Source organism: Rousettus aegyptiacus, unplaced genomic scaffold (assembly GCF_014176215.1).
Source record: "Rousettus aegyptiacus isolate mRouAeg1 unplaced genomic scaffold, mRouAeg1.p scaffold_m13_p_9, whole genome shotgun sequence".
Classification (NCBI taxonomy): domain Eukaryota; kingdom Metazoa; phylum Chordata; class Mammalia; order Chiroptera; family Pteropodidae; genus Rousettus; species Rousettus aegyptiacus.
Genome location: NW_023416312.1, coordinates 39,535,276 through 39,549,822, shown reverse-complemented (window position 1 = coordinate 39,549,822; position 14,547 = coordinate 39,535,276). Strand labels below are relative to the sequence as shown.

At 34.3% G+C, this 14,547-nt stretch overlaps 1 protein-coding gene across 22 annotated transcripts in view; it reads left to right on the top strand.

Annotated features, from left to right (window-relative positions):
- The window catches only part of ATRX (ATRX chromatin remodeler), a 246,852-nt gene that overhangs the window by 170,811 nt on the left and 61,494 nt on the right, over window positions 1-14,547 (top strand). For all 22 annotated transcript variants that reach the window (XM_036226911.1, XM_036226907.1, XM_036226906.1 and 19 more), the window contains 2 exons: window positions 2,230-2,380; window positions 11,833-11,939. In XM_036226911.1, the coding sequence (XP_036082804.1) occupies window positions 2,230-2,380; window positions 11,833-11,939 (258 nt within the window). The remainder of the gene's footprint in view (window positions 1-2,229; window positions 2,381-11,832; window positions 11,940-14,547) is intronic.

Here is a 14,547-nt window from a genome sequence, read left to right as displayed (position 1 = left end):
TTAGTTCATCGTGGTTTGAATATAAATGCATAATCAGCTCTCTAAAGGTAATAGAAGTCTCTAGGACCGAGACACAAAAAGAGGGAGCTGATAACATAAAAAGTAAGTTCAAGAAGGTGTCCTATGGAAACTCTAGGGATACGCTCATCTTGAGACTAGCAGTTTTCGTTTTCACCTACCCAGGGATAGAATACAAGGCTTTGAACAATTTATAAGGTGGAGAGCTCTTAGAACCCAGATTAAAGCTGAATCTCTTTAAAGGGTATAATAGGTTAGGAAAAAATGTGACCTTCAATCCAGAGAAATGACAAGAAAGCTTATCTGTTTCACCCTAGGCTCTGGGTTGGGAAAAATAGCTTCCTTGTATTTGTAATCATGGACTTTCCCTCACTTAGTTTGTGGTTTGAATTTACATTATTTGCATAGTCCAAAAATCTCAAGCTGAAATACTAACCTCAAAAGTAATTCTGGTTTGGTGATCCCCTGGTGACAGAAGCAGATGTAGGAATGACCTCAACTCAAGCTACCCAGGTTTCTCCCATATTACAGCTATAATGAAAGTGAAATAACAATAAAAAGTTATAGAATACCTGAAGAAACAACCTTAGGAAAAGTTATCAACAAAATAAGTTAGCAGTCAACCTGATGAACATTAACATACAAAACGAAATAGCATAATTAAATTATCAAGAACCTTAGATAATATAACTATTTGATAATAACTGTAAAATAAATATGTTTAAAGTTTTATTTTAAAAATTATAAGCATAACTTTAAAACTTAGTAGACAACATTCTAGAAAAATAGCATTGTGTGTTCATTGCAGTTATTTCACAGTTGTCAAAAATTAGAAATAACCCAAACATCTATAAACTTGAGACTAAATAATAGTATATTTATGCAGTGGAATACTACGTGACAGAATTATTAAGTAAGTCTTAGTGAAAAATGAAAAACTACACTGAGTTAAAAATCTTAATCATAGAATAATACAAATTATATGGTATCTACAGTAAGTTCTCATTTAATATCGTCAATAGGTTCCAAGACTTTAAGCAGAACTATGTATAACAAAGCCAATTTTACCATAGGCTAATTGATAGAAACAAGAGCTAAGTTCCTATGGCATCTCATCAATGTTATAACAAAACAACATTATTTGAGGACCTGCTGTAGTTTAAAAACACGAAAGGTAATGTACAGTTTAGAGATACACATATGGTGAAAATATAAAAACATATACAGAAAGAATAAATACAGAATTTAGGGTTTACCTCTCATAAAGAAGAGAGGAAGAAGAATATAATTGGATAGAGTCACTTATTAGACTTCAGCTGCACAAGAAGCAGATTTAACGTGTTAAAATTTGATAAAGGTGTAATGCAGGAATGTGGCTGTTCATTATAGTCTATATATGTTCCTGGATATATAAAACATAACAATTTTTTAGAAATTTAAAATACTTTCCATTAACAGATAATCGAGAAAAGGTACAAAAAGGTTAAACTAGTATATTCCTTATGTTGAACTGTTTATGTTTAAATCTTTAATAGATTATTTTGTGTTACTTCTTACATTTTTTATAGTCAAAATTTGAGGTGAAAATAAGAACAAAATGTTTAAAATATGATATTCTGGGATTAATACGTGTTTGAGTTTTCCAGAATTCTAGTAGTACAGTAAAATGTATCCTGCACCTACCCCTAAGATCTTTTCTCTCTTAATCTCTGAGTCAGTCAGTTCCCCCTCCATTTTTCCTTCCCCTCTTTCTTCTCTCTCTCTCTCTCTCTCTCTGAGACTCTTTCCTCGTAAATATTTCAGTAATTATTCCTTCAAATACATTTTCAACCCCTTACTCTCTCTCCCCTCCTGATCGATACTCCTATGGTATAAATGTCGTTACACTCGATGTTGTCCCAGAGGTCCCTTAAAACAGTGGTCCCCAACCTTTTTTTCACTAGGAATCGGTGCTTCTTTGAGAATCGAATGTCTGATGATATGAGGGGAAACTGAGGGGGCGATGCTCTTAGCACCTGGAGGCCTCTGTCTCTTAGTGTCTCTTTCTGAGCCTTCTACCTTGTGTCGTTCTCTCTCTCCTGGGTAGTCATTTTTCTTTCTGGGCATGAGCATGCATGTATATATGTTTTTCTTGGTCTATTTCTTAATCCTTCTCTTGGGGTCTTTTAGTCTTATTTGCCTGCTTATTTATATTTCATTTGTTTTATTTAGGTAAAGCTACTTCTTCTAATCCAAGCAGCCCAGCTCCAGACTGGTACAAAGATTTTGTTACAGATGCTGATGCCGAGATTTTAGAGCATTCTGGCAAAATGGTACTTCTCTTTGAAATTCTTCGAATGGCAGAGGAAATTGGGGATAAAGTGTAAGTTCTTTTCTATTTTTATTATGCATGAACCTTTTGATAACCTTTCTATTGTTTAAACAATTTATTTAAAGAAATCTGTTTTCTTCCTTTCTAAAGATGTCATTACTTTGATTCATGCAGTGAATGACAACTGTATTCTTTTTAAGCCACTAGTTCTGAGTGCATATTCTAGCTATTTTCTTCAGTGCTATTTTCCCCTTCTGGCTCTTCTACCTTGTACTTATTTCCTTGAGCCAAGCCTCTCATTGATATTTATATTTTACCATCTTCAAAATCATTTTTCAATCCATGCAGCGTGGCTTTTACCCTGTCACTTTACTGAAATTTTTCTCCCTAAAGTCACTTAGCGACCTTCTAATTCCCAAAACTAGTGGGTACCTCTTACACTTTATTTCACCTCATTTACTAATCACTCTTTATCATTTCTCCATTACTTTTTGTTCTTGTTTGTTTTACTTCTAGCATTTGTGCCCCATTTCCTTCCCTGCATCCCCACCCGTCAATCTCATCCTTCAAATTACTATTCAAAACATACTTTTAAAGTTTCAAACCAGGCTTATTGTTTAGGTTTTTACAAGGTCCCAACATTCTATGGCATTCTATTTTTAAGATACATATTTTAAAAATATATCTGTGATTTTTTTTAAAATAACAGTTTAACATAAGTCTAAAAAAAAATCATCTTTGGCCTTAGTCAGAGATGACTCCCAGGCTTCCATCATTCATAATAATCTACCACCTAAGTGGCTGGTAGATTATTATGGTATTATTTACTAAAATGGAGAAGATTAGTGAAGAACTAAGTTTACTAGAGATAGTAAAGACTCTCGCTCTGGCTATAGTAAGTTTGAGAGACCTGTTAGATATCCATGAGGGAAGTCAAGTATAAAGTGGATATTTGAGTTCAGAGTTTCTGAAAGGTAAGGAGACATTATTGCTCTAGACACGCTTATGTTGTTTTCTGCTATCAACTTCTGCAGTTTAAATTAATTTTTATTGGGGTACCGTACAAGAATTTAAAGAGCGTAAAAAGGATTTTAGTGGGCTTTTAATTTCCTAACCAGTGCAAGAATCTCTTTTGGTATGATCATCATAGGATTCTTGTAGCTTCCCCTATGGTATATTTACCACCTCATAAGGCTACCTATAGTTGTATACTTCAACTTTGCTAGAAAATGTATCCTTATCTTTAGATTATATAGTGTTCCTATAGCTGTTTCCCCTCTAGTCTAAAATAGAATATATCTATTCCTTTTTTTTCTTAACACTCTTGTAATGATCATTTTTAGTTATAAACCCCACTGATAGATGTTATGAGTATTAATACTATAAAACTATGTGTTTCCAGACTTGTGATTACCACTATTCTTTATTTGTCCAACATTTTATTATGGAACATTTCAAACATAACAAAAAGTGGAAAGAATTTTATAGTGAATGCCCATATACCTATCACCTAGAATCATATTATATTCTTTATTTTATTTTATTTTATTTTATTTATTTTATTTATTACATATCTATTTAATCTATCCATTTGTCCATCCATCTTATTTTCCTGATGCCTTTGAAAGTAGGTTGCAGACGTCGCTAATATAATTTCAAATGTCTCTTCAAATAATCCTGGGTGTATTCCTCATCATTTTTAGCTTTTCCTCTCAGTTCATTGATCTATTTTTCATATGGCATAATTTCAGTCCCAACCACATGGTCTTGAATGTACTTCAATTTTTAGTACCCATCTCAAAATACGGTTTTGGTAAACAAAACACTTCAGCTGAGTTCCTGTTAACACAGACTTCTGGTGAGGTCGGTTCATGTTCATTTCTGGACCTTATGCATCCATTCATGCAACTTAATAGTTTTCTAACTGTGAGGGAAGAAGAAGTTTTATTCTACCCTTCAAGGTTCTTTCATCTGGTCTGATAATTAAATCAACATGAGACAGATTAATGAGAAAATAACCAATTTTAATCACATATATACATATGGGAACCCCACATACATGAGAGAATCAGAGATCTCACAAGAGAGATTCAGAGACAGAAAGGTAATATGAGGTATATATGACCTCTTGAGCTAAGTAATACTGTAAAGTGCCCTGAGGCTTCAGAGGGGAGGAGGGTATTTCATAGGATAAGGCAGGTGTTCAATAAATAGAAGTTTGCCGTGCTCTATAGTTAGTTCATAAAAAGTTATTTGTGGTAAAAGTTTCCCTTGAGCCTTCAGGGTCTCAGTTACTTTCAGCTTAAAATAATTTACATGCCAAAGTAGCACATCTTGGAGAGGCCTGTTCTGAACCCCTTTTAAAACAACTGAATAACACTGTTGGTGAATGGATAAGAAAATAAGACCCTTACATATGCTTTCTACGAGAGACTTCAGATTGAAAGACACGCACAGACTGAAAGTAAAGGTATGGAAAAGATATTTTATGAAAATGGAAATTTAGAAAAACTCTGGGGTAGCAATACTTATACCAGACAAAATAGACTTTGAAACAAAGACTATAACAAGAGACAAAGTAGGACCCAGTAATCCTACTTCTTGGTATTTATCTGAAGAAACTCAAAGTACTACTTTGAAGGTACATGTGCATCCATATGTTCATTGCAGCATTATTTTCAATAGTTAAGATGTGGAGGTAACCTGGGTGTCCAATGATGGATGAATGGATAAAGGAGAGGTATGTGTATGTATATATATATATATATATATATATATATATATATATATAAAGTGCTACATATATATAATAGAATATTACTCAGCCATAAAAATATTTTTTAAAAGAATGAAATTTTACCATCTGTAACATCATGAATGGACCTAGAAGTTATTGCGCCGAATGGAGTAAGTCAGAGAAAGACATGCCATATGATTTCATTTACATGTAGAATCTAAAGAACAGAATAAACACATAAATAAAAGAGAAACAAACATAGATACAGAGAACATTTTGAGGGTTGCTAGATGGGTGGGGGGTTGGATGGGTGAAAAAGGGGAAAGGATTAAGAAATAGCATTCAATAGTTACAAAATAGTCATGGGGATATAAAGTATAGCATAAAGAATGTAGTTAATAATATTGTAATCACTGTGTCTGGTGTCACATGGGTAATAGATTTATCAGGGTTATCACTTTATGAGTTACATAAATGTCTAATCACTGTGTTGTACATCTGAAACTAATATAATGTATGCCAGCTAAAACAGAAAGAAAAATATTAAAAATTCATGGAAGCGAGATGACACCATGGCCAAAGTAGTTTAAGAAGGCTAGAGAAGGATATATATATATATATATATATATATATATATATATATATATATATACACACACACACACACACACACACACACACACACATACATACATACATACACACACACACACACACACATATAAAACCTTAATAAACTGCATAGAAGAAAACATAGATTCTAAACTTATGGACCTTGGTTTTAGAGAGGAATTTATGAATTTGACCTTAAAGGCAAAGGAAGTAAAAGCAAAAATAAATTAATGGGACTATATCAAACTAAAAAGCTTCTACTCAGCAAGAGAAACCATCAACAAAAAAACAGCATAGATGATAGAAACTCTCTTCGTCCCTCTGGTGACCAAAATTAAGTTGTGACAGAAACGAGCAAGCAGCAAGGAAAATCGCCTGGAATCTAGATGTCAAGCCATACAACTAGGGAGAGAACTGGGAAATTGCCCTGCAATGGGAGAAGGTGGGACGGGGTGAGGAGAGGATACAAAGCTGTCTGGTCCTCAGCGGCTGGGTGGGACAGAGGCCAAGCAGCAGCAGCTGCAGATGTCTCTTAAAGGAGCTGTGACCTTGAACGGACTTTTGTGGTGACAAACCTGCTCGCTCTGAGCACCAGCACTAGTTGGGCTGCGCAGGGGGCACCAGAGTTGTTGGAGTGAGGGCCAAGGGGGGACTAGTCGCCTTTTGTACAGAAGTGCCAGCAGTATCCATTGTTCCTCTGTTGAGCCCTCCCCCATCCCAGTGTGTGGACTCATCACCTCCATAGCTGAGATGTCATCAAACTGGATAGCATAGGTAGCTCTGCCCAGGGATTTCCTGAAACTCTGCCTCCCCCAGCTCGTGGCCCTACCCATGTCCAGTTGTTTCCTTGGCAAGTCCTGTGCATCTTGCTGAGCAAGCCCCAAGACTCATGGGTGGCAGCTCACCTTGTTTTCTGGTACGGTTTCCTGAGGCTACTATAAGCACAATATCTGTGGATTGCTTGCTGAATCTTAACAGGTGGCCCCAGTGGGACACAGGCTGGGGCTAAATTTGGCCTGCAGCTGAGCCCCTCTCAGGACTGTCCTTCTGGACACCTACTGCACAAAGCCATTTTAATGAGACCAGGAGACTTAGGAGCTTTGTTTATTGGTACATGGAAACAGACACAAAATGACAGCCAAAATGGGAATACAAAAAAAGCAGAAACCGTATGAGAGAATAGAACAGAGATCCAGGAATAATGGAGTCAAGCAATCTAACAGAAGCAGAGTTAAAAACACTGGTTATAAAGATGCTCAATGAACTGAGGGGAAGTGTAGATGAATTCAGTGAGAACTTCAACAGAGAGATAAAAAACATGAACATGGAAATGGAAATTATAAAAGAGAACCAGTCAGAAATGAATACATTATCTGAGATGAAGAGTACATTAGAGGGAATTAATAGAGTGGATAAAGAAGAGGATCAAACAACCAATATAGAGAATGGGGAAGCCAAGGTTACCCAGCAAGAAATCAGAATGGCAAGAAAAAAGCCAAGAATATAATAATAATTTAAAGAGTCTTTGGAACAAAATTAAGTGTAAAAACATTCATGTAATAGGGGTACCTGATAGAGGAGAGGGAGAACAAGATGTGGAAAAGCTATTTGAAGAAATAATGATGGAAAACTTCTCTCACCTGGAGAAGGAAATACACATACAACCCCAGGAAGCTCAGAGAGTCCCAAGAAACTAGAACCCAAAGAGGCCCACACCAAGACACATCATAATTAAAGGTTAAATGCAAAGAAAGAATCTTAAAAGCAGCAAGAGAAAAACAGTTACCTACCAGGGAGCACCCATAAGATTGGCAGCTGATTTCTCAAAAGACACTATGCAGAACAGAAGGGCTTGGCAGAAAATATTCTAAGTGGTGAAAACCCAGTATCTACAACCAAGAATACTTTATCCAGCAAAGTTATCATTTATGGTTGGGGGGCAGATAAAGAGCTTCCCAGACAAAAATAAGCTAAGGAATTTATCATCACCAAGCCAGTATTACAGGAAATGTTGGAGGGACTTCTTTAAGAAGAAAAAGCATATATCAAAAACAGGAATAAAGAATGATAATAACATCCTATCAACAAGTACCTCAAATGGAAAGGAATTAATTTCTCCAAGCAAAAGATAGAGTGTTTGTATGGATAAGAAAAGCAAGAAAGACCCCTGCATATGCTACCTACAAGAGACTCACTTCAGATTAAAAGATACACACAGACTAAAAAGAAGGAGGTGGAAAAATATCTTGCCTTGATGAACTTAGAGGGTATTGCACTGAATGAAATGGGTCGGATAGAGAAAGACAAATATCGCATGATTTCACGTACATGTGAAATCTAAAGAACAAAATCAACAGTAGCAACAAAAACAGAAATAAACTCATAGATACAGAGAATATTTAGAAGAATACTAGATGGGAGGGGGTTTGAGGGGATAGAAAAAGGCAAAGAGATTAAGAGGTACAAGTGGATAGTTGCAAAATAGACATGGAGATGTAGATTGTAGCTTGGGGAAGATGGTTAATGTCATAAGTATGTAAGGAAGTGGGGTACTAGATTTAGTGAGGTGATCACTTTGCGAGTTATGTGGATCTCTGATCACTATGCTATACAATTGAAACTGGTATATTATTGGGTGCCAACTATAATGAAAAAAATTCATTGACGTGTACAATGTAAATACAAGCCCCTAATTATTATATTACAATAAAGACAGAAAAATAAAGAACGACAATATAGTAATAACTCTTGAAACAAACATAAAAGAAACCATAAAAAAATGAAACAACCAACTGAATGGCAGAAGATATTTGCAAACAATACCTCCAATAAGGGGCTATTATCCAAAATATACAAAGAACGCATACAATTCAACAACTAAAAAACAAACTGGATTGTTAAAAAAAAATGGGTGGAAGACCTGAACAGACACTTCTCCCAAGAAGACATACAAATGCCCAACAAACATATTAAAAGATGCTCAACTTCACTTGCTTTTAGGAAAATGCAAATCAAAACTGCAATGAGATACTACCTTATACCTATTAGAAGGGCTGCCATCCATAGTACAATAAGTATTGGAGAGTTTGTGAGGAAAAAGGAACCTTCATACACTGCTAATTGTAAACTGATACAGCTACTATGGAAAATACCATGAAGATTCCTCAAAAATCTACAAATTACCATTTGACCTGGCAATTCCTTTTCTGGGTATCTACTCCCCAAATTTGAAAACGTTTATCCATAAAGATGTATGCACCCTGTTGTTCATTGCAGCATTATTCATGGTTGCCAAGAAAGACATGGAAATAACTGAAGTGCCCTTTGATAGATGATTGGATAAAGATGTGGTACATATACACAATGGGATATTACTCAGCCATAAGAAATAAATGAAATACTGCCATCTGCGACAACTTGGATAGATCTTCAGAGTATCATACTAAGCAAAATAAGTCAGACAGAAAAAGTGGAGGACCATATGATTTTACTTATATGTGATATATACAGCTGAAAGCAACACACAAACAAGACAGAAAAACAAACTAAAACCCAGACACAGACAACAGTTTAGTGGTTACCAGATGGAATAGGGGGAGTGGTGAGGTAGATAAGGGAAAGTAGGTCAAATATATGGCGACAAAGAGATTTGACTTTGGGTGGTGAACACATAATGCAATCAATATACATATGATGTATTATTGAATCGTACATGTGAAACTTAACCAATGTTACCCCAATAAATTTAATTAAAATATCTTAAAAATTTAAAAATAAAATGAAAAATAAATAATACTGTTGGTGCATATTGAACTTGTGGTCAACTAAGATGCTCATTTTTTTAAAGAACTGCTGTTAGATCAGATTCTCCTATTCTCTATTTGTGCAGTTGACACACACACACACACACACACACACATATATACACACACATATGTATGTATGTAGTTTATGTATGAAACATATATATATAAATAGATATATAAATATATATACATATATAATAACGCAAGAAAGAAAAGCCCTGCTTTGTAACATTTGCTGATTTCCATGATAAAAATATTCCTACTATAGTCATTTTAAGCTACTGTCATGATGTCAGAGGTAGGAAGAGATGTTAACAATCCACTTTTCTGTTTCAAGCTAGTTACAGCAAACTCTAGTACACCACCAGTTTCATCCTAGCCCTTCTGATTGTTTTCTTTCACTTAAATGTTTTTTGATTGAATCTTTATTTTCAGAATTTTGATATGTGTGAATTTGATAAGTATTATCTTTATGTTTTTACATGGGTCCTCTATAGAAAAGAAAAAGCCAAAATAGTTTATATAAGTATGAAAATTATTACTAATCAAGACAGTAGTTCTTCATGTTGTCTACACCTAGAAAAGGTTAACAGAGGTTACCATTAGTTTATAACCACTTGGTCCTAATAACACTACCTTTTTCATAGTGAGACTTATCTGAACTCAGTGGTTCCCAGAACCTGCCTTAATGCTAACTATGTCAAGTCAACCTTTTTCCAGAATAGTGGCCCCAAATACAGATTAGTTTCAATTAAATAAATAGTATTTCATTTCTAAGAATTTAAGTTTCCCAATTATAGGAACTGTCAAAAACTTTGTATTTCAGAATTGATTCAAATAAGGTTTTTGATTTTGAAAGATAATCTACTGAGGGAGGGATCAAGGCACATCCCCTGGTCATTTATGCTCTGCACCTGAAGTCAGTTCATTTACTTACCAGTATTCTGGGAGTACCAACTGGTAGACAGTAGACTCCTACAGTAAAGAGTTCAGGAAGCCATACAATTGCCCATGCATATGTTGTTAACATCCAAAAGCTGTTTCATAGCTTCAGTTTTTCTTTAAAGTTCTATTAAATCTGAAGACATGTAGTAGTGAGGGGTGAAATATCTTCTGGATTTATAAGCACCTTGTACATTACAGCTTTCAGAATCAAAACAAAAAATATGCTTGCTATCGGTGTCTAGTTCATTGTATACTAACCTATTTTGCTTGCATATATAAGGGAGAGAATGAGCTCTCCTATATTCTTTTTAGATTTTTTTTTTCATTTTCAGTGTGTAATTATGTCCACTTCTCACTAATTGGGTAGATCAGAGCAGTGGTTTTCAAACTGTTTCTCAGAGGCCTTGTAAGTTGATGACCTAGAGCAGAGGGTGAGGGGCTATTAACACTTTTCCTTCTTCTCCCCCAATGCCTACAACACCTTGCTTTTATATTATTTTTTATATTAACACCATATAAGACTTCATGTGAACAAATAGTTTTCATGGCTTTTAAAAGGAGTTAGAGAACTACTAGGATAGAGAATCTGGAGTTTGCCGGCATATTTGAAATGGAATGACAAAGTATTTTAGAATGTATAATCTAAAATTACCCAAATACTTTTATTAGGATGACTTTTTTCTCATATTCTCTAAACAATGTGTTTTGCAGAGTAAAAGTTTTTCATTTTGAAGTCCAGTTTATCAACTTTTAGATAGATAGATAGATAGATAGATAGATAGATAGATAGATAGATAGATTATGCTTTTGGTGTCATGTCTAAGAATTGTTTGTCTAACCCCAAGTTAATGAAGATTTTCGTGTTCTTCTAAGCATTCTGTGGTTTTATATTTTACGTTTAGATTTATGCTCTATTAGACTTAATTTTTGATAAAATATGAGGTTTGGGCCAAACTACATTTTTGAAAAAAAATAAAGATGTCCAATTTTGCCAAGACCACTGTTAAAAAGACTCCTTTTTCCATTGAATTGCCTTTGCCTCTTTGTCAGAAATCAATTAATTCTATTATTTGGCTCTATATGTGGAGTCTGTATTCTGTTCCATTGATTTATATTTGTCTCCTCATCAGTACTACACTGTTTTGATTACTCTAGCTTTCTAAGTGTTGAAATCCAGTAGAGTTAGGCCTCCAACTTTTTCTCTTTCAAAATTGTTTTGGTTACTCTGTGTGTTTGGTATCCCCATATAAACTTTAGAATCAGCTTGTTAATTTTTACACACAAAAAAAATCCTACTGGGGTTTTGATTAGAATCGTGTTGAATTTGTAGATCCAATTTGGGAAGAAGTGATATCTTTACTATTTGAATCTTCTAATCCAAGAACACTCATTTGTTTTTTTAGCCTTGTTTTCAGCCAGTCTCTCATATCTCTGGACTTGATTGAAGATTTTCTTGAATTGGCGAGTAGGGAGAAGACAGAAGATAAAGATAAACCTCTTATTTATAAAGGTGAGTTATAAACATTTCTGTATCATAATTTTTAAAACATTTATTTATACATATTATATAAACATGTTAACAGTAAAAGAAAAAATACTGCCCAGACCCACAATAAAATTTTTTTAACAGCTTTATTGAGATGTACTTCACATACTATATAGTTCAGCCATTTAAAATGCACAATTTAATGGTTTTTAGTATATTTACAGAGTTGTGTGACTATTATAGCCAATTTTTGAAAGTGTTAATCATCACCAAAGAAGCCCTGTACCCTTTAGCTATCATGCTCCTACCTACCCCTATGCAGTCACTAATCTTTGTTTCTATAGATTGACCTTTTTGGACCTTTCATATAAATGGATTCATATAATATGCGGTCTTTTGTGACTGGCTTCTTTCACATAAAATGTTTTCAAGGTTCATTCATGTTGTAGCATGTAATAGTACTTCATTTGTGTTTACGGCCTAATAAAAATTCATTTTTTGGATAATAGCCACATTTTGACCTTCCTTCCTTCCTTCCTTCCTTCCTTCCTTCCTTCCTTCCTTCCTTCCTTCCTTCCTTCCTTCCTTCCTTCCTTCCATCCTTCCATCCTTCCATCCATCCATCCATCCATCCATCCATCCATCCATCCATCCGTGTTTAGATTGTTTCGCCTTGTGGCTATTATGAATAATGCTGCTATGAACATTTGTATACAAGATTTTATTTAATTTAAACATCTGTTTTCAGTTCTTTTGGATATATACCTAGGAATGGAATTATTGGGTCATATGATAATTCTCTGTTTAACTTATTGAGGAACTACCAAACTGTTTTCCACACTCCCTGCACTATTTTACATTCCCACAAGAAGTGTACAGGGTTTCCAATTTCTCCACATCTTCACCTACACTTGTTTTGTATTGTATTTTTAAATTATAGCCGTCCTAATATCTGTAAAGTGGTATCTCATTGTGATTTTGATTTGTATTTCTCTAATGACTAATAATGTTAAGCATTCAGGTCCTCTACCTGTTTTCAAATTGGGTTATTGGTCTTTTTTGTTACAGAGTTGAGAGATTTGTTTTGTTGGTTTGTTGGTTGGTTTTACATTTTCTCTGCATACTAGCCTTTATCAGCTATACAATTTGTAAATATCTCATTCTGTCTGTTGTCTTTTCACTTTGAGCGTCCTTTGATACACAAAAGTTTTTTTTTTTTCATTTTGGTGAAGTCCAACTTATTTATTTTTATGTTACTTGTCCTTTTAGTGTTGTAGTAACAAACCAATGCCAAATCCAAGCTCATGAAATTGTACCCCCATGTTTCCTTCAAAGAATTATATAGTTTTAGCTCTTATATTTAGGTCTTTGATCCATTTCGAGTTAATTTTTATATGTGGTATAAGCTAAAGGTCCCACTTCAGTCCTTCACTATGGCTATCCATTTGTCCTAGCACTAGTTTTTGAAAAGACCATTCTTTCCCCATTGAATAGTCTTGGCACCCTTATTGAAAATCAGTTGACCATGGAGATGTAGATTTATTTCTTGATTCTGAGTTATATTCCATTAATCCTTGTTTCGGTCTTTATGCCAGTAATATGCTGTCTTGATTACTGTTGCTTTGAAAGTACATTTTGGAAGTGTGAGTCCTCCTGCTTTGTTCTTCAAGATGGTTTTGGCTGTTTGGTCTCTTGCAATTCCGGTAAATTTTAGAATCACCTTACACATTTCTACAGAGAAGTCAGCTTGGATTCTGATAGGGATTGTTTTGAATTTGTTTCTATTTATTTTATTGTTTTTGATAGTATTGTAAGTGGAATTATGTACTTAATTTCATTTTTTAATTTTTCATTGCAAATACACAAATTGAATTTTGTCTATTAAATCATTTATTTTAATTGTGTTTTATTGGATTTCTTAAAGGATTGTCCAAATACAAGATCATGTCATCTGTAAATAGAGATAATTTCCTTCTTCCTTTCCAGTGTGGATTACTTTTTCTTGCCCACTTTCCCTGGTTAGAAGCTCCAGTACACTGTTGAATTGAAGCAGCAAGAGCCAACCAACATCCTTTTCTTGTTCCTGATCTTAGGAGGAAAGAATGTGATCTTGCGCTATTATTTATAATTTTAGCTTTCACTATAATGTATAGTTTTAGCTTTTATTTTTTCATAGATACTGTTTTTCAAGTTGAGGAAGGAAGGTCCCTTCTCTTTCTAGTTTTTTGAGTTTTTTATCATGAATGTGTGTTGGATATTATCAGATGATTTCTCTGCATCTATTGAGATGATCATGTGGATTTTAAAATTCTACTGATATGGTATATTACTTTGATTATCATATTTTAAACCAACCTTATATACCTGGGATAAATCCCATTTGGTCATTGTATAAAATTCTCGTTTTATGTTGTGATATTTAGTATGCTAGTATTTTGTTGAGGATTTCTGCCTCCTTATACATAAGAGATACTAGTTTTCGGTTTTGTTTTCTCATAATGCTTCTGTGTGGTTTTGGTATGAATCTAATAGTGGCCTCATTTAATGAGTTGGGAAATGATCCCTCTTCGATTTTTTGGAATAGTTTGGAAAGAATTGGTATTAATTTTTCTTAAAATGTTTGCTAGAATTC